The sequence below is a fragment of the Pectinophora gossypiella genome, chromosome 3 (genome assembly GCF_024362695.1).
Source record: "Pectinophora gossypiella chromosome 3, ilPecGoss1.1, whole genome shotgun sequence".
Taxonomy (NCBI): Eukaryota; Metazoa; Arthropoda; class Insecta; order Lepidoptera; family Gelechiidae; genus Pectinophora; species Pectinophora gossypiella.
The window spans coordinates 5,671,689-5,692,422 of NC_065406.1; the positions used below are offsets into that span (position 1 = coordinate 5,671,689).

At 37.7% G+C, this 20,734-nt stretch overlaps 2 protein-coding genes across 4 annotated transcripts in view; one reads left to right on the forward strand and one right to left on the reverse strand.

Moving 5' to 3' along the window:
* Nucleotides 1-1,726, reverse strand: part of LOC126379796 (ras GTPase-activating protein raskol) — a 194,016-nt gene extending 192,290 nt beyond the window's left edge. Inside the window, exon 1 of the mRNA XM_050028716.1 lies at nucleotides 1,532-1,726. Coding sequence (XP_049884673.1) covers nucleotides 1,532-1,595 — 64 coding nt within the window. The 5' untranslated portion in view covers nucleotides 1,596-1,726. The remainder of the gene's footprint in view (nucleotides 1-1,531) is intronic.
* Nucleotides 1,727-2,862: 1,136 nt separating this feature from the next.
* Nucleotides 2,863-20,454, forward strand: LOC126380252 (protein ROP). Of its 3 annotated transcripts, none has more exons than XM_050029526.1 (15): nucleotides 2,863-2,907; nucleotides 3,729-3,875; nucleotides 4,263-4,418; nucleotides 4,634-4,737; nucleotides 5,735-5,883; nucleotides 6,219-6,279; nucleotides 6,828-6,982; nucleotides 12,999-13,156; nucleotides 14,030-14,202; nucleotides 14,702-14,782; nucleotides 15,920-16,087; nucleotides 16,531-16,620; nucleotides 17,090-17,187; nucleotides 18,097-18,179; nucleotides 18,658-20,454. In XM_050029526.1, exons 1-15 carry the CDS (start codon nucleotides 2,880-2,882, stop codon nucleotides 18,789-18,791), a joined length of 1,785 nt encoding a protein of 594 aa, XP_049885483.1. In that variant the 5' UTR covers nucleotides 2,863-2,879; the 3' UTR covers nucleotides 18,792-20,454. The 3 variants fall into 3 exon arrangements, with proteins under 3 accessions (XP_049885483.1, XP_049885491.1, XP_049885497.1); XM_050029534.1 differs by having other exon boundaries at nucleotides 14,048-14,202; XM_050029540.1 differs by lacking the exon at nucleotides 4,634-4,737 and adding an exon at nucleotides 4,982-5,085 and having other exon boundaries at nucleotides 14,048-14,202.
* The last annotated feature ends 280 nt before the right edge of the window (nucleotides 20,455-20,734 follow it).

Sequence of the window (20,734 nt, forward strand, 5' to 3'; positions counted from 1 at the left end):
AACGCGGAATCACTTAGTGACATGCTATCATTTATAATGTCCAGATATTATGAGCGACGAAACGGCAACCAGTTTCTGTTGCGTCTCATATTACCTATGATATCAGAAAATTTATAGGAAAGGTATGCAATTGTACGCCAAAAGAAGATACTAGATAATAGGTATGTTACGACTTGTAACCAAGGTAAGGTATATTTGGCGACCTTTACAATATAAGAACATCTATTAGGTGTGATTATGACAGTAATTTATTCGTCAAACCGTAACCTTAGATAAAGATTGTTAAATGGTTGATTGATAACCTGGTAGGCAACACAACAAGAGGTGTCAAAAGTTACGGCAGATTATAGACAGGTGCTACTAAGTATCCAACCTTTTGTTGTCTCTGTCAATATCGGTAATAGCTTTGGTTACTTTCACTTGAGATGGTTGAATCTGTGGTTTCTAATCGTCCGCTGCACCGCTGTACGTCTCTGCCTGCCGCGTCCCACGTACCTAAATAGTTTCGCTTTTGACGAAGATAATGTCATTTTACTTTATAAACAGATGAATCACTATAGTAACATATCATACATCAATGTGAATACGCGGTCGAAACCTCACAACTAATAGAAACGAGATATGACTAAACAACTGCAAGTGAACTGTTCAGATCAATTTAGGAGTGAAACAATTAGCTCGGTGGCGTCAATACAACAGGTATAATTACCGGATGCCGAAGCTGTGGGACGAACACCCACTACTGGGCAATTCAACAATTAAACGCAATCACGCCATGGTGAACGCCTCAATGAACGCAAATCTAAATCAATTCTTGGTATTTGAACAGTCACACATATTTGCAACATAACGTTTAACTTGATACGTCACCAGTTTATCACTCATCTCATCTGGTGTATGGCGCTGTACAGATTTACCTTCTTTTAACCATTGTTAAACTATCTGACAGTTCTAAAAACGGGTAAAGCTTGTTATATTAATCGTTCAGTTAATTACACATAAGACATGTGAAACTGCGAGTAAAACTTCATAATACCTAGATAGGTATACTACTAACTAGATAGTTAGTAATAATCGTAAATCATAAAGTGGTTAGATAGTGCAGATAAACAATTAGTTAATGTCGATAAACATTGGTGGGAACTAATTTGAAATGTAGGCAAACATTGTTAGGCCACAGTTGTTATCTTTCTAATCAATGAGAGTTGTTTGATGTAATACGCCGATAGAACTCAAGACATAACTTTCAACATTACGCTCAGCAAGACAAATAAATCTTTAGAAATAAATTCATGTTGTACGATACAAACAAAACTCTCAATCAATCAAAAAGCATGTGACCTTTGGTTCCTTGTATTCAAAGTCATGCCAGCGGCACCACTTACGTAAAATGCCCCGAATAGCTGACCAATGCTGCGATAAAAATATCCGTTGCACCTAGACGCGTACGTAAATAAAGGTAGCTGAGGTGCAGATCCTGTGTTAAGTGGCTGTAAATAGGTGAGGGAAATGACACAGTGTCGGGACTTACCACATCGATCAAGCCAGCCCTCCGCCCTGCAAGGGTACGGGATCACGAGGTGATAGCTCCTCATTGTATTCACTAGCACAACAAACACTGACAATTATCCCGCGTTTTCCGGAAAAACAATACACATGACCACTTCACATCTCACTGCGGACTTAGGTAGTGCACTGACTGAGTCTCGAGTGCCGCACTAGACGGCCGGCTGTACGCCGCACCTCACTTTCACCTGTGGATAAAGACATTTTTTATTGCAAATGCCATCGATTCTGCCAATAAAACAACGTTTGCAGCTAATCGAATACAATCAACAATATATGACCGTAGCTTTTATGTACGGAAATGAAAATTCGATAATGATATACGCAACCTGGAGTCCAGATTTACCTACCTACCTGCTTTTACCATATAAAATTTCATAGATATGCGCACACACGAATTTCTTCACGCTGCATCCCTCACAGGGTAATCAGTAATATGCTCGCAGTCATTGTCAGGTTGTTATTTAAGTAGTTAGATAGGTACCTCCTACTCATAATCATAATCAGGTAAGCAATAAAAGTTTGTCAATAATATTATTATTATCTTCAGAAATTAAATAAAAATGCCATACCTTTACCTTACTTAATGTTCTTGAAATTAAAATATTTATATAACTACAAGAATATATTATAAAAATATTGCATACTTGCCTATTACCTAAAATATTGTTACATATTTTATTATTAATTTAAATCTAGAACGATTAATATTTTATTCCTTACCTCAGTAACAGTTTCATTAATATTTATGCACAATAATCCGCTGTCGCACTAATATTTAATTTATTATTTACTTAGATTTCCAAGCACGTGATAATCCGGTTCACGAAAACACTAGCACATACATCCCTCATAAGAGTATACAAAAAACTGAATTGAATTGCGTTCACATGACATATCAGGAAGGGAGGGAGAAAACCGAAGTCTGTTTCCGTCACTCACGCGACTGTTTGTATATTTCATCTCTTTCTGACTAGCTGAGGTATTGACCCGCCTCCCATCCTTATCATTCATAAAATCAAATGCGCGCGCAAGGAAATTCGTACATATTTGGTACGTATCCTACGAACAAAAGATATGTTATTTATACATATAAGAAATAAATCATAAATTAATGGGTAACTTGAATCATTAAACAATATAATCACAATGAAAAAACCAAGAAGACAACAATATCGTCTTCCCCAAAATTCAAATCGTGGTTACCCTGATTAAACTCGACATTCATTCAGTTCGCCATAGACAATAATGAACGAATGAGAACTCTGGGGTTTATTCATTCATTCATATTTTTACTTAGTCTATTCATCAAAATGGCGCTGAAAGCACTTGTCGGGCAAAGTGAGTGAAAAATATTTAATTTTCTTATTTGAAACCTCTTGTTATTGTGAAATTTCTCTTACTTGGAGACTTAACATTGTATTTTACCGAAATTAAACTTGTAATTCGGGCTATGTAAGGGTATTATGCAGTTTTATCGAATATAACATTCGTCCTTATCGATGACTAATATCTTCAAATTACAAATAATTTATTGTTAGGAAAAGCCTTTATTATCGTATATTTCATTTATTTAATGTAATTCATGTATGTAATTTCAAATTTTAGTTAAGTGCAATCGAATTTCATTTAATATCTGAAATTGAAGTATGTAAACAAAGCGCTTATTTGCCTTACAATTTTGTGAAAGTTTCGTGTAAAACTCCTTATAAATTCGATTTGGATTCATAATTGATGTCAATAGTAGACAATTATAGAAATATGCACTGAAATCTATGAAAATTGAAGTTCGCGTAATTATTGATTTTCTTATGTCATCTGCGTGAGGGGTGGGGACCTCCTCCGCAGTTCGTACGTCACGCAAAGGGCACAAATCCATTGTTTTCAGGATTTCAATACTTGACGGGATTTTCCGCTAGACAGGGTTCATTTGAAAGGTCAACAATGGTAGCCACTTTGGACAGAATACAGTTGCCAACTATGTTTGGCTATCACATAAACATTGTTATCGATGCGGGCTAGTGGGTTGGCATTGTATTCACGCTATTCAAGAATGTACTAGAACCGTTAACCAATTTCATATACAGATCAGTATGCTTTAAGAGGTACCCTGAACTACCGCAAAATGCAAACTTAAAAATTAATACAGCTAATTCTTTCAGAGATTATGAATGAGGTGATCCGGTATCGCCCCAAAGGAAAAGATAACAGTAAGGTAGAATGGCGTGTCCTCGTGGTGGACCAACTCTCCATGCGCATGGTCTCTGCATGCTGCAAGATGCACGACATCTCGGCAGAGGGCATCACTTGTAAGATCATTTTATTCTTCTGTTATTTTGTACCTCCTTGGAATATGCTCCACACCCTCTCCAGTTAATAGAGGAATCCCATGAACAGTGGGATATTTTTTTATTCCATACAATGTTTGCTAAGAATACTGAAAGCAGCAATCAAAAACAATTTCAATGCCCCAGTGATTCATTAGTAAGCATTAAATTAATGATATGAACTCAATAGCAAAAAAAGAACATTGGTCTTAGGCCTAATTTCCAGTAATTGAACTGGTTGAAAGTTTCTTTTCGATTGATAAATAACATTTGAAAATAATCAAGTTTTAAATACAGTTTATGAACCTCTGGTGCTGCATAACTTACATAGGCTACATTTATATTTCTTTACTTAATTAATGTTTTCAGTGGTGGAAGACATCCACAAGAAGAGGGAACCTCTGTGCACCATGGATGGTATATACCTCATCACCCCATCTGAGAAGTCAGTGCATGCCCTTATCAATGACTTTGCTGTTGGTAACCGCATTATGTACAGGGCTGCCCACGTCTTCTTCACTGAAGGTAAGAAATTGTTCCTTTTTTATAGATAATTTTTTATTTTATTTCGTAGTTAGCTTCATTATTGTTTGAAATGTTTCATTACAAGAACTGTATACTATTTATTATACACTCTTGGTCTACATTCTAAGGGCATGTAAAACTTGTTATTGTGTACTTATTATTCCATGCTTCTAAGTTTCTTTTGTTGCATCTTTAAGTTTATTTTCATTTTGCAGCTTGTCCTGATGCATTATTTGATGAACTGTCACGTAGCAAACTAGCTAAATATATACAAACATTAAAGGAAATCAACATTGCTTTCATTCCATACGAACAACAGGTTTGTTCATTTTTTATTTTGGTTTTTATTTTCATTAAAAACATTACAATGTGCTGGAGAGCACTACTTTGATTGTGTAGAATTTATAAATAAGTAACTTTGGTTTATTTTTATTGAAAATTCAATCTTTCTCATTTATGTTAAACTATGTTGATTTCAAACTAAAATTCTACAGAATCAAGTCTTATTACGTATTCATTATCTTATGAACTTGTAAACGATTTTCCACGCTGCATTGGATTAGTGTGTCCTGAGGAACTGTTCAATGAACTGTGCAAGTCCACAGCAGGCAGGAAAATCAAAACTCTTAAGGAGATCAACATCGCTTTCTTGCCTTATGAGAGCCAGGTGAATATTTAAATAATATTTAGTGTTTTGTAAAAAGGGTGAAGTTTTTGAGTATCTAGTCTTTTCATCACATAAATAGTGACTAGCCTTATTGACAGAATTTGTGGTATGAGTCTTATGACGTTAGCATTCTATGATAGATAAATAAATAGAAATAATATTTATCTTAGATATTACTTGCTACCACCATTTACAATAAAGTTAGCAAGATACTAAAACATTTTTTTTTAAATGTTGCTCACTACACTATACTTGAATCGAAAGAGATGCAAATTCTGTCAAGCATTATTTATTATTTATTTATTTGTTTGTACACAATAAAACAGACACAAGAAACATACAAAGAAAACAGATAGTACAGGCAAGCTTATCTCTAAACAAAGAGATTTCTTCCAGCTGACCTACGTGACAAGAAAGACTTTCAACGTATAATATTATATAGATAGACAAGATTATATTAGATAGATAGATAGATAGATAAAATACTTTATTGAGCACAATGGACACAAAATACAGAGATAAGGACAACATATACAGAAAAGCACAACAGGCGGCCTTATTGCTCATGCAGCAATTTAGATTAGATTATTGCACAAGAATGTTAAGGTTATTCAGTAGATATTATATTTTTTGGTGATGTATTCGTCAGGTGTTCTCCCTGGACTCACCAGAGACCTTCCAGTGCATGTACAACCCAGCCCTGGCTCAGACCCGCAACGCCAACATGGAGCGTATTGCTGAACAGATCGCCACACTGTGCGCCACCTTAGGCGAATACCCCTCCGTACGTTACCGCAGGTAAGAAAATTTACTGAGTATGTACTAAATTGAAGACTGTATAAAAGTAATAATAATCATCTGTATTTCAGGTAATGACCCATAGCATAATACATATCATACTTAATACAAAAAAATAAAAAATAAAACAACATTGCTTTGATTCATCACAAAATCATCACAAAGTAATTGTCACACAACATAATTACCATCATTTTTGAACAATGGTGCCCATAACTTGAGGAAGTTACAGTTCGCATGTCACCTATTCCACTCCTACAATTCATATTACCCAAGTGTATCTTATCAAAGATCTTGTTATATCGAAAAAAAACAAATACTTGTTTTATTTGCAGTGATTGGGAGCGCAATGTGGAACTCGCTCAGCTTATCCAGCAGAAACTCGATGCCTACAAGGTAAATTATTTATTAAAACTACGCTTATTTTTTTTTTAATCCATCCAAAAAATCCAAATTATATACAGGGTCTTAGTTACATCATAACGAAAATTTTGAGGGGTGATTGAGGCCATGATTCTGAGTTGATATCAAGTGGAATTTTCCGTCATAATCATGGTCTGAATCATCCCCTTGAGTATTTGTTGCGATGTCACTAACACCCTGTATAGATATGCCTACTTCTTGTACTTATTATTCCACAATTTGACCTAATTTGCTCTCTTTCCAAACTCATGTTATTGTTTTAAAACTTTATCGTACACTCATCATCATCACCAGCCCATTAATATCCCCACTGCAGGGGCACGGGCCTACCCTATGGATGGATAGGGAGATCGGGCCTTAAACCACCACGCGGGCCCAGTGCGGATTGTTGGTTATTAACGACTGCTAATGCAACCGGGACCAACGGCTTAACGTGCCTTCCGAAGCACGGAGGAGCTCGAGATGAAAACTTTTTTTTTTATCGTACACTACTTAGAATTATATACTTATGTTTGTTCCAGGCGGACGAGCCAACAATGGGCGAGGGTCCGGAGAAGGCTCGTTCACAGCTGCTGGTACTCGACCGCGGGTTTGACTGCGTGTCTCCGTTGCTGCACGAACTGACTCTACAAGCCATGGCATACGATCTGCTGCCCATTGAAAATGATGTCTACAGGTACTCGTAATAGGCAACAGGCCAACCTAGTCAAATGAGATACTTATTACGAAACGTTATAAGTTACGTTACTATGAAATTTTTCTAAAAATCCACTCGTATGACGTCTTCAAACATGGCTTAAACCAAACAAATTATACTCTTTGTTATGTTGTTTTTCTTTATTAAAATTTGTCTTTAAAAAAAGGAAAATTAGATTGATCTTCAATAATCTGAGACTAGCTTTGACATCTGGCCTATTATCATCTGCTAATGAACTATTGAAATCACGTCCAGTGGTGTAGTAAACCATTACATTCCAAGTTGTTCTTCAACCTCTAATTAGTTACATTATCACAGTAGAAAAAAATATTTTGTTATGTTGATAGCAGTATTTTGCAGGAAATCTCAAGAGCAAGGAGGACATAAAAACAGAACACTAACATTTAATTAAACAGTCTGTGTTTGGAGGACTTATTAAGTACTCAACTGCAAATCGAGGTATGGAGTGGACTTATATTGGCGCGTTTAGTTTGTAAAATGGAGAGCGATAAGATCCAAATCAACATTCAATCAATCAATCAATCAATAATACTTTATTGCACAAGAACATATATAAAGGACATAAACATACGAATAAAACATAAGCACAATAGGCGGCCTTATTGCTAAACAGCAATTTCTGCCAGGCAACCTTAGGGCAGGCAACATTCAACTACGACTATTTATTTTATTCATTTATTTATACAGGGTGTAACGGAACGGGGGTATCAACCCGAAGTGTACCTACTCTGTCACTATCTACAAATCACATGCGAGAGTATTGGCCGCCTAAATTCATATTTGCATTAGTTATGAGCAATTGAATTCCAGGTCTTCATGTAATAAATTCAAATTTGCACAACACTACGTAGCAATCAGCTGTTCAAGGTATTTAACTTTTGAGTGAACAGCTACCACCTCTTTTATTTATGCCTGCCCTAGTAAAGGGTAAACGTGCCAGTGATGGCCATATTAATCAATATTTTTTAAATTGTTTTGTTTCATCCTTGTGAGGCCAAGATTTCCAGACACAATAGTTAAAAAAACAATGGGCATTGGTCCCGGTTACTGCTTACTGATGTAATAAGTAGTCGTTACATGAGCCATGTCAGGGGCATTTGGCGGCTCAATAATAACCCTCGCACCAGGATTGACGAGGTTGGTTATCCACCTCACAACCAATAGGATAGAACAAGATGTGAACATACATAAATCACGGCTTTATCCCTAATGGACCAGACAGAGCTACAAGTAATTACACATATCTAATATCACACTTACTGCGCTACTGAGATGGGCAGAGTCACTTTGTTGTACAAGTTTTGTCCAAAAATGTAGTCGATTACCTACATTAATAGTTGATAAAGAAATGTACTTTACAATGCATCTCGTCTCCTTGTGTAGTATGCTTTATTTTATGATTACGTAATATCAGGCTCCCTTAACACCGTCATCCAGGTCAAATGGGCATCACACTAGCGGCGAATGCGTTCATGGCTAGCTAGGTACGGGACAGTTTCATTAGAATACTTTCAGAGTTTTGCAGGCCCTAAACAACTACTACTACTCATACACAGTTACCACCAATCACTGACTAAGGTGTGCAAATACTAACACCTCACTTTACAATGGATCAAAGGACACAGTGATTCAAGAGGTAACGACGCGGCGGACGAGTTGGCCAGAAGGGGAACGGGAGGTAACAGCCATCGGTCCGGAACCGATATTGCCGATCTCATTCGGACAGGTCCGCTCGCTGCTACGAACGAGAGCAGCCAACAAACACACCTTTTTTTGACGTGACTTATCGAAGTTTTGCCGCAAATGACATTAACTACTTGGCCGGACAAATGGGGAGCGCTGAAGGCTCTCACCCGGTACAACGTTTAAGACAACAGGCCTGAGGGTGCCCAGTTGGGCGCGAACCTCGGCTCAGGGCGTCGTCTGAGAGGAAAAATATTTGAAAGAATTAAACGACCCTAGTAAGTCGATAGCGATAAGCGCTGATTGAGGGAAGTCGTCGACCACGCCGGCGGTGTCGGTATCGGGGTCCTGAAATGTTTGTTGTCGCGAGCTGATTGGCTGATTCTATGGCTAGAGTAATCGGGTCGTCGGGATCGTATTACATACTTCGGACGCCGATGCTATTCAGTACCGTTCCTAAGCGGGATGTATTCGGAAGCCGCAACTACCAGGGGATTTGGTTGGTGCGGAGCAGAATCAAAAAAACTAATTTGAGCCATTGGGCAATGGTTGGCAGACTTAGGTCAATGTGCAGATTTTCATTGCGATGGAACCACGAACGATTTTGTATTTCCTGTAGACGGTGGATTTGAGAGAGACTCGCGTGAGCGAAAACTACCCCTGCATAGGTCATGATCGGACGGATGCAAGTCGTGTAGATTCCAAAGGGATAATTTACTACGCTTGTTAAGGAGACAATGAACACGGCCCATTACAAACGTGGCGCGATCGCGCACACGTTTGATATGGGCCTTGAAAGTAAGACGTCTATCTAAGACTACGCCGAGATATTTGACTTGCTCCTCCCAAGGGATCGGCTTGCCAGACATCTTGATGACTTAAGTTGACAGCGTGACCGTGACGTATTATAATAGCCCTTTGAAAAGTACACCGCTGCACTTTTCTCCGGGTTTACCTTGATTCTCCATTTGCGAAACTACTTGCCCAAGGCATTGGCGCGTTGGAGAATTCCGGTCATCATAACTCGACCACGGCACGAAGAATAGATGGCTGTATCATCCGCAAATAAAGCTAGTTCGGTATTAGGGTATTTGGGAATGAACAAACACACCAGACTATGAACCACCGTAAATAAATGCAGGCAGGCTAAGATGGCACTACCCAACATCAATAGTTGTCTCTCCAAAAGAATTCTAAATGTGAAGAGGTCTCCACTAATACAGGTAACAGCTGCAGGTAGCAGGTGTAGCTGTGTGGTCACGGTGATATCAACAAACATCTGTTTACACTAGGTGTCACCGACAAGCCCCTGTGCAGAACCTGCATGGACGAGACAGCGGCCCATGTGCTACTGGAGTGTGAAGGAGCCGCCAACTACCGGGTCCGGCACCTTGGTCAGACGGGGTGCCTCCCTGAGGCGACCGGCAACGTCAGAGGCTTCTTAGAATTCCTTGGGGATTTACAACATAGTAAAAGCAAAATAAATTTCTCAAGTACCGTTGTGACTGCCTACCCCTTAGTGATACGGGCGTGATATTATGTTAGTATGTTCTGATTACTTATGGCTCTGCCCACCCCATTAGGGATACGAGCAGCTGCAAGTGATTGTGTATCTTATTAAAGAGACATTAATGTTACGTTTACAACATAGTAAAGACAAAATCAATTTCTCAAGTAAAGTACCTACCTAACATAACTTTACTTTTACTATGACATGGTAAAAGTAATCTTAAAATAAGTACTTTCGTACAATACAATAATACTTTATTGCGTACAAGGAATTAAAAACACATAACAGTATTTTTTTAAATCTTTCTATCGTGTGGGTTGTGAGGTGGATTACCAACCTCATCAACCCTGGTGTCAGGGTAACTATTGAGCCGCCAGAGGCCCCTGACATGACTCATGTAATAACTACTTTCTTACATGAGTAAGTAGTCACCGGGACCAACCGTGCCTTCCGAAGCACGGAATTGCAAATTGCATTGGGACAGTTAATGGGATTTATACCCTGTACCAGGGTGCCAGGGCTCGCGAATAGAAAAAGGCACGCTAGTGTTTCAAACTATCGATAGTTCAGTATCGATTATCGATCATAATCATTTTCAACTACGATTTTGATTGATAGAAATAAAAAAATAGCTTTTCAAAAAATCTAAATCCATGGATTTTTGAGTTATTGAAATTCAGTTTAGACAATCAGCCCACTCAAAATAACCATACTATCGGAGTGTAGCAATACTACTGACTGAGGGCAAAATTATCGATAGTTTGTTATTAATCCGCAACGATACTATCGATTGTATTGCACTTAGGTAATAAAATCGAAAATGTTCCCACTTTCCGAGTTATCAATAGTCTTGCTATCGATCGACTCTCGGTCGGGATAGATTATCGATAGTCATTTTTTGATCGGCAAGCCCTAGTGCACCCGAAATTCAAAATGGCGGTGCTGTTAAGGGAAAGTTATCATTAACCATGATAAAAAATATTTTTTTTTTTTTGTATTTTTTTTCCTTCCTAAATTGTAGTCGTGTATTATCCAACAGTGAACAATAACATCACGCCTTTTTCCCATTGGAGTAGGCAGAAACTGCGGAATTTCACTTACCACTACACGCTCGTATCGCTACATGCCCGTACCAAACATACATACATAATATCACGCCTTTATCTCTTATGGGGCAGACAGAGCCACAAGTAATCATAACATAGGTACATAAATAATTATCATGCTCGTACCGCTAATGGGATGTTCTTGTGACTCTGCCCACCCCATTAGGGATACGGGCAGAGTGATAGTATGTCTTATTATTGACAGATTAATTTCGCCTTCTGCTATTGCGCGGGATATTTGCGAAGAAACGTGGCAATTCTGTGTTAGTGCCAGAGTGTGAGCGCGGGTGATCCTTATTAGATAAACGACTTTTTTACTTTTCTAGGTTCAAAGTAAAATACGTACCTACTTTCATAAAATACAATACATTCATTCATTCAAACAATACCATAAAAATATTTTATTGCGCACAAAGAAATAACATACCCTTAAGTACCAGGATACTAGAATTCGAAAGAGATAGAAACATGCACACGAAAGTAAACTGTCAAATTATTTGTCAGTGCTTGTTTACTATCTGTGGAGTGAAGTTCGAAATTTGGATTTGTTGTGATAACTGTGATCAGTGATAGTTCGAGGTGTCTTTGAGTAATGTAGGTTATTATGAAATGATGATGTATCGCACGGAACTTGTATCAGCGATTCATAGAAGGTAGACCTTCGATGCGAGAGCTGATGAAGCCAGGCAACTGCCTTCACTGCATTGCTTCAGGAAAATGGTCAATCGCCTACTGCATTTAACGGGCTCTTTCCACGCGTCATCCGAGACTGGCCGCTCGGCGACCCGTGATCCGGAGTTTGAAGAAGCCGTACTAGCCGTGCAGCCAACCCAAGGACTACCACGCGAACCTTACCACATGCAACGTACGCCCGAGCTAATTCCTGCTGATTATTTACCTCGTGTGGCATTCTGAGAATGGTACCGAGTTCAAGTGGAAAGCTCACCAGACTTTGCTTCGAAAGTGTTGTGGACAGATGAAGCGGCAGGTCTGTGCATCGAACGGGGATGACGACATTTCAAACCTTTCTTGTAAAACGTAAGTCTAATTATTAATTACCTACCTACTTACCCACACTTTCACACTTTTTTTCCTATTTACTATTAAATTAAATACCTTACCTAAACAAGTAGGTAATTTTAACTTATTTTACACGTCATAACATAATGTGAGAATAGTTGTCAAAGCAAAATGACTCCAATTATTAGATGCTTTAGTGTCATTCTTGTTTGTTACAGTCGCCGACGTGCCGCCGACTCGGATTGTTCCAATCGGCCGCCGACTCCTTTTGACGTTGCCGCCAAAGCCGCCGCCCGCTCGAATTTCGTACCTATCGCGGCCGTGCGAGCGCCGCGAGTACCAGGCGACCAGGACGCGCTAGGAGATTTGTGTAGTGCCAATATTTGAGTGGATTAAGAACAGTGACCTCAATAGTGCTGTGCCGTGTTTTTTACATGCTGGAAATATTAAAATATTTTTTTAACTGAAATTTAAAAAAATATCAAAAGTGTTTTTTTTTAATTGAAATTTTGCAGATAAGATCTACATAAGGTATAGTTTTGTCCCCTTTCGGCTTGATACCCCCCTTCCGTTACACCCTGTACAATTCTATAACAATATCTGCACAGGCATGCCCAATGCGATTATTTCCTTCTAATAACATCTGTATTAACAGGTACGAGTCAAACCCGGGCAGCGGTCAGATGAAGGAAGTCCTTCTGGACGAGAACGACGAGCTGTGGGTAGAGCTGCGCCACCAGCACATCGCAGTCGTGTCTACCACCGTAACCAAGAAACTCAAGGCGTTTACTGATAACAAGCGCATGGGTGGAGGTATGGCCTAAGCTGTGTTACCTATATATCGCAGTCTGATTGTTTTACAGCCGTTATGTAAAACCGTGTTTGTTTGATAAGGACTTTGCTATTGTATGAAAAAGTAAGATGATTCTGTGCTTCGGAGGGCACGTTGAGCCGTTGGTCCCGGCTATTACCCGTAAAAACACCTCGCATCAACTCACAGTAGAGCAACATGGTGGAGTATGTTTCATACCCCCTCCGATTGACTAAGGGGAGGCCTGTGCCCAGCAGTGGGACATAAATGCTGTTATATCATCATCATAATTCAATGCCAAAGACTTATTGATGGAAAATGTATGGTTCAACACTGTGATCTGTGGTGAATGGTCAAAACATTTTTACTGCTAGCTTAAAAATAGGGTAGCTAGAATAGGTAGGAGGTATAAACCTTTTACTTTTAACCTCTTATTCTTAATAAATTAATATGCAACTACCTATTACTATATTCTAAACTAAAATTCAATCTTCAAAAAAATACATTTTATTTTGTTCTTACAGACACTATTCCTTTTTCATTTTAAGGTGTGATAGGATTCTATGAAACTGTGGCCATCAAAATACATAAGTCTGCTATTATTTTTGTGATATATTACTCATTATGTTCTTATTATTCATCATTCAATCTCAAAAATCTTAATTTGCCCACAAATCGTGCCACACAATTTCGTGCGTAAACACGTGCGATGTGTCTGTCTATCTGCTAAAAAACTTGTCATACCTCATTTTATGGTTATTTAATTCCCCATCCAACTGAGCACATCCTTCACACCAACCTGTATCACCGCGCTTATAATTTATTATTCATCCACCCTTTATTTTTTTTTTGTTTATGTTTCTATGGTACAATAGAACAAAGCAATCTTACAGGGGACAAGCAGTCGATGCGCGACCTGTCTCAGATGATCAAGAAGATGCCTCAGTATCAGAAGGAACTGTCTAAGTACGCGACACACTTGCGTCTCGCTGAGGACTGCATGAAGGCCTACCAGGGCTATGTTGACAAGCTCTGCAAAGTCGAACAGGTACATAATTTAATACTTAACCTTATTTGGTAGTCATTTATTGCGAAGGCCGAGACAAGAGAACTCTAAACTGAAAATGATAGAAGCGAAAGTGGTATATATGTAATGAAGAAATATGCGGGAAAAACGTAGGTAATTCTGGAATTAGTCGTAAAAGATAACATTCCAATACTCATAGTCAAGTATTACGTATTTGTATTACTATATTCGAAACTTAAAAATAATTAAAGTATTCAAGTATTACTTAAATAAGGGCTTGTGCTGTTATAAAATCCACAGTGAATGATAAAATGAAAGAGATACTGCTGTGCCTTTCGGTAACTCCGTATTTTTCTGTCTCGCTCTCGCCGTTTACCGCTAATTGAATGCTCTGTGTTTATGTTTATCTCATAAATAAAAACAGATTATTTAATTCCGACATCTTAGTGAAGATATCTATAGATAGTGTCTATGGGTAGTGGTATAGATATATCTTTAATTAGTTACATAATCTTTGCAGGATCTGGCGATGGGCACCGACGCTGAGGGCGAGAAGATTAAAGACCACATGCGGAGCATTGTACCAGTGCTCCTGGACCAGGTACTATAATTTGTTTCGTTGTATTCGTTTTTTAAATTGTTCATTTAGAAAAAAATATGTAACCTGTAACCTTTTGTGCACTGCTTTTTTCGCTGATGGCAACATTGGCAACGCAAAATTTTATCAAAATTCCGCACGATATCAATATAAACCGAACTCGACACCTCATTCTGTTGAAAGCAGTTTGAAGATTTTACAATGTAGCCTGGCCCTTTGTCTGTCCATCATCTTGAAAATCTTCAAAAATGGCGTATATACAAGATACAAGGCAAAATCTTCAGACGCCTTTGTTAGTTTTAGCCGTTAGGGCAAAGTACGCGAAATTGGCGCTGGTATAATTAGATCCTGTTGCCTTGTCCTTTCTATGACGCTCCGCTACACTGCACCATCATTCATTATTCTGTATCCTATTAATAACTAATACCCGCTTTGTAAAAGTAATGTAACAGCATATATGTCCTAATGCTGGACACAGGCATCTCCTCAGACACCGGTATGTATAGACAAGGGGTATGCCAGATTATCAAAGAATATTATCTAATTTTTACCCATTCAAATCGCTCAATAAAGATTACTTTATTTAAAAAACATCTACATATTATAAATTATAATCATTGACTACGACAATGTGTGGAATAAAATACTCTGATCCTTATTTTTGATACAAATGTCAAGTCATTTATTCATTCATCTACACAATACATCCACAAAAGTCGAATACGATGTTACTCGATAGTATGTTATTACTGTTTTCATTCGCTCAAACAACTGGTAGTACAAAGTAAAGAAATATTGATATCTGGCACACCTCTAATATCGTGCATTTTCCTGCAAACCATCATACACTTTGTAGATAGAGCATATTAAAAGGCTCAGTGTCAAAGTTTCCAGGTCGTTGTCAAATCAAGATAAACTTTATATTAGTCTGACTGCTGGCGCTATACCGCGCCTGTCGATAAACTGCGCTCATATCGGGACGGTGCTGCTCAATTCTATATGTCTCTTTCTTTCATTATTTGAACTGTGCTTGTTTTTCCATCCCCCCACGACTCACTGCATGCCACGCCACGGTACAGCATATGCGGTCAGACTATTGTAGTAACAGACACGTCTGAAGCAAAATGTAAAACATTTCAGACGGTAACAAACTACAACAAGATGCGTATAATCGCGCTGTACATAATGTCCAAGAACGGCATTTCGGAGGAGAACCTCAACAAGCTGGTGACGCACGCGCAGCTCGACCCCGCCGACAAGCAGACACTGCTCAACCTCGCCAACCTCGGCCTCAACGTCGTTGTTGATGTATGTAGCTTTATTATATATTTAACGTGTTGAACTTTAATAGACAGAGAAATAATAATATATTATTACTTTGGGCGCCTTCAAAGTGTCCGCTTTGTGTCGCCCTGCGTGATAAATTCATACAAGGAACAGGCTACAACTACGCTTCACGACGCAAAGCGGCTAATTTGAAAAAGCTGACGAGACACGACTCTCTTCTTCTATCGTGGTGTCAGGGTTACTATTGAGCCGCGAAAGGCCCCTGACATGACTCACTTACATCAGTAAGTAGTAACCGGGACCAACGGCTTAACGTGCCTTCCGAAGCACAGACCATCTTACTTTTGGACAATCTGGTGATCAGCCAGTAATGTCCTAACCAAACTAGGGACCACAAAGTAACAAAGAGACACGACTAATAACGTTTGTTTACGTCGTCTCACACATTGTCATTATCCGTACAGGGCAACAGGAAGAAGCAGTACCAAGTGCCCAGGAAAGAGAGGATCACCGAGCAAACGTACCAGATGTCACGATGGACGCCAGTACTCAAGGTAATGTATGCAAAAATCTCAGTGGTCAAAACCGGTTACATTTTAGACAGATTATCATACGATTACTTTGTCTACGACGGCCAACTCGCAACGTAGTGCGCGGTCTCCCATTACGCGTTAGGATTTTTTCTAAATGTTCGTACGTGTACGCGCGATACAAATTCGTACAAAAACGCGTCCAAAGCGCGACCGATTTTAGATAAATTTTACACTGCGTAACATAAGCTCATGACTATATTTTCAATTGGGGTAGTCAGAACTATATTCTTTGCATGGTGAACTGAGTACTCATACCTCATTGACCTTTATGTGAGATTAACGTGATAGGTGGTGAGCTGTATTAGTGAAAATTGCATGTAAGATAAATTAATTACGCATTGATGCAAGTCTGGTATTGAACCGGCTTTACGATCCAACGTGTACAGTATTTGCTACATTAATTAATCTATGACTTTGTGCGTTTGTCCAGGACATCATCGAGGATGCCATTGAAGACAAGCTCGACCAGCGTCACTTCCCGTTCCTGGCTGGTCGCGCACAAACTTCTGGATACCAAGCACCAACCAGGTACGTATAACTTCAGTATGGCAGCACTTAAAGCTTACATACTATAAAATATAAATGTCCCACGACATCGAACGACCTGCTCCTGTAAAATATGTAGTTTCACATCAGTAATTTTTTACTAAACGTCCAAAAAACGAAATTTCTATGAAAAAGCAACGTGTGACGTCATACAAAAACCTGACAAAATGTCGCATTTACGAGTATTATTACATTTTTTACTATTAAAATTCATGAATAAGTTAAATAGAGAAAAATGATTTTTGTCGGTTTTAGATCTGTCTTTGACTTAGGAAACTACCCAATTATAGCATAGAATACGTATATAAAGCAGTAACATCGCCCCGCACCAATTCTTATTTAAGTCTGCTAAGGAGTAAAAGGGATAGCATGTGAACTATGGCTTGCTCGCACTTACGCGTTAGATGGCACACGGGATGAATTAAATTGTTGTATGTAGTGTCTTGGGTTTGATTATAGTATACTTCATTTTGTTAAGATTTATTTTATTTATGGTGCACATTACTGTATAAATACTAGTCCATCTTTTATAATTCTCATTTTCATGCATGACATCTTAGGGTATTTAGCAACAAAAATGTCTGGTATTGAATGTGTTCCTCTAGTTATTAAAAAACTTGTAATGTACCCTCATTGATTTAAAAGATGTGTTGCTGTTGCAGTTTCTTGTCATTTCTTCTCCTCAGCCATAGGCCATAACACCTTGCGAAATGACGTAAATTCAAAAATGTTATATTGACCTTCAAAAAGATTATCCATGATAATTACTTTGAATAAATGATTCTGATTTCTGATTTCAACATTCTATAAACCTATAGTTTTGTTATAAGTCTCTCTATTTGATAGATAGTAAGATAGTAAGTGAAATGAGTGTGATTTACATTGTTATAGCGTCCGCTACGGCCACTGGCACAAGGATAAAGCCCAACAAACTGTCAAGAATGTGCCGCGTCTGATGGTCTTCGTTGTTGGAGGTAAGGGAATAAACATTCATTCAAAATATTTATGGTTCCAATGATATGGTGACAACTTTTGCAACCCCCAAATAAATATGATTGATACGAAATATTCTTCTTCATTTCGTATCTTCTTCTTCTGGAGAAGAAATACAATTACAAGTTACCAACCCTTGCATACAATGCTCAGGAATATCTAATATATCAAATGTCAATTGTTTCCACTCTTAACACCAAGTACCTCCCCATCCATAGACGACCTCTAGTCAAGTTCTATGAAATGCCCGCGATGTTAAGTGATGAAGAAGTGGGGACATTGTAAGTTTTCCGTGTCTTACTGGTAACTTATTTCTATTATTACACAAAAACAATTTACTATTACATAATACAACTGTCCACTAAAATTGAAAGCTTGCATGTGGAGTAACCATCGTAACTGACTGAAGTTACAAAACTGATTATGAATACATCGTTAAATAGATTCTTATTGTTCTAGGTGTGAGTTTCTCCGAGATTCGCTGCGCGTATGAAATAACAGCCGCACTCAAGAACTGGGAAGTGATGATCGGTTCCTCTCACATCCTCACCCCCGAGAACTTCCTCTCGGACCTCGGTTCTCTCACCAACTAAACCAACCTCACTACCTTAACGTCAATGTAATTAATTTAAAGGCGCGGTATATTGAATTTAGAAGTACACGGTCCTGCTAAGTGCCGCTTATCAAGATTTTAAAAAGTCTACAACAATTTCAGAATATGCTAACAAGTTAAATATTCAACAGGTCATTAGAATTAATAAAGTTTTTGTCAAATTTTAATGTTACGAGAGTGCACGAGTTGTATAGATGCTGCTTGTCATCTGAGACTCGATTTTATAGTACAATTTATGGTCTAGTAAGATGGCTACATCACGATTCGCGGTAAATCATTAGTTCATGTAGAAAAATGGCGCAATTAGGCGCATCCTTGGATAGGTATTAGACTCAGACTGTGGAAATATAATGGTGCTGATTCCAACAGACACCTCCTCACTTTAAGGAAAGGAATTAGCACCAGTGCCACCATAAAATTGTGATATATATTAATGTAGTAAATTGTGCAGCTTGCAACTCGAACCAATTGCAATGTAATTGTATCTGTTCTCTCAACAAAATTATCGTCTTCGATCAAAATGGTACTAATGTTGGTAAAAAATAGTTTCGATTATTTGTATTGAGCTCGAAAATTATATTTGTAGTGATAATTAACTGAAAGTTTCTAAATTCAGTATTTGTAAATATAATAATCCTAATTTTGTTACTAAGTGAACAAAATATTTATATTGTTAATGTTTTTTGAATTTTTAAGAAAGTTGCTTTTAAAGTTTAGTTTAAGAATTTTGTTTATATTATTTTATTGTTTTAACTTATTTTAAGTTTACAATCGAATAATTGGATCACTGACATAATACGTTCAATTAAACATGGTCTGAATTGAATAATGTATCTTAAACTGCTGTTAAATTGTGGAGTGGTACGTATGGTATGTACCTTTGTGTAACAACAATATTGTTAGACATAACATAGGTTTAATTAACGCCTTTATCTTGTGTGGTACTAGATGTAACTGTAGCTTTGTTTCGTCATATTACAAGCTTTTTTAATGCCAAATGCTAGATCTTACTGATGAGTTAGCTTTAGTCCTCAAACATTGCGACTGGCATGCACGAAGCACGTGCCCCAAACATACATTTTGCTGTTGATTTATTTAATTAAAGTCTACATCTAAACTGTAGTTTACAATTCGCTAGTGTTTTTACTCTTATCTCTAGGAATTTAGACAACTTTTACAGCGTTCTACGTGTCGTGTTTAATAAAATAGCAAATTGTTGAATTGTTTTAACATTCCAATATATTGTAATTATTATATTTATCCTATATCTGTTGTTACATGACGCCATCGGCTTGTCGTGGAAGATAAATTTAAAGTACTAAATAATAAGTGTCGTTTGTTTAAAATAAATCTGGTATAAATTAAGATGAAATAAATTGTTGAATCAATAAGCATTTGTTGACAGAATATTACTACATAATCCTGAAAATTAACAGCACTTGTCAACATTTAATGTTTTTAATATAAAATGTCATATTTGAACAAGTTTCTGTAGTATACCTTACAAGGTAAACCTATTATTAGGATAATACAACATTAATTTGTATAGCTAACCATATTGTGCAATTATGTAGAAAACATATTATTGAACTTAACTATCAGTATTCAACTGTTAAGAGATTTATTAAATTATTTAATCGTCACTTATCTGTTTCATTTAAATATTTAACGAAATACAAGACTTACATACAAGATCGCAGGAAACATGCTAGGTATTGAAGAGGATGATTCAGACCATGATTCTGAGTTGATATCAAGTGGATTTTCCTGTCTGAAAATTTATGATTTTTTTTTTAATTATTTTCCGTTCCATACTTTTGCGACGGAAAATTCTATTTGATATCAACTCAGAATCATGGCCTGAATCATCCCTCAAAGTTTTCGCTACGATGTCACTAACACCCTGTATTATTATTGGTAAAT

Bases quoted from the DNA above. Each gene is read 5' to 3' on its own strand.
- LOC126380252 (XM_050029526.1), top strand. From the start codon at position 2,880: ATGGCGCTGAAAGCACTTGTCGGGCAAA. The intron at 3,876-4,262 runs GTAAGATCATTT...TAATGTTTTCAG, and splicing joins CTCGGCAGAGGGCATCACTT to TGGTGGAAGACATCCACAAG. The intron at 14,783-15,919 runs GTACTATAATTT...AAAACATTTCAG, and splicing joins TACCAGTGCTCCTGGACCAG to ACGGTAACAAACTACAACAA.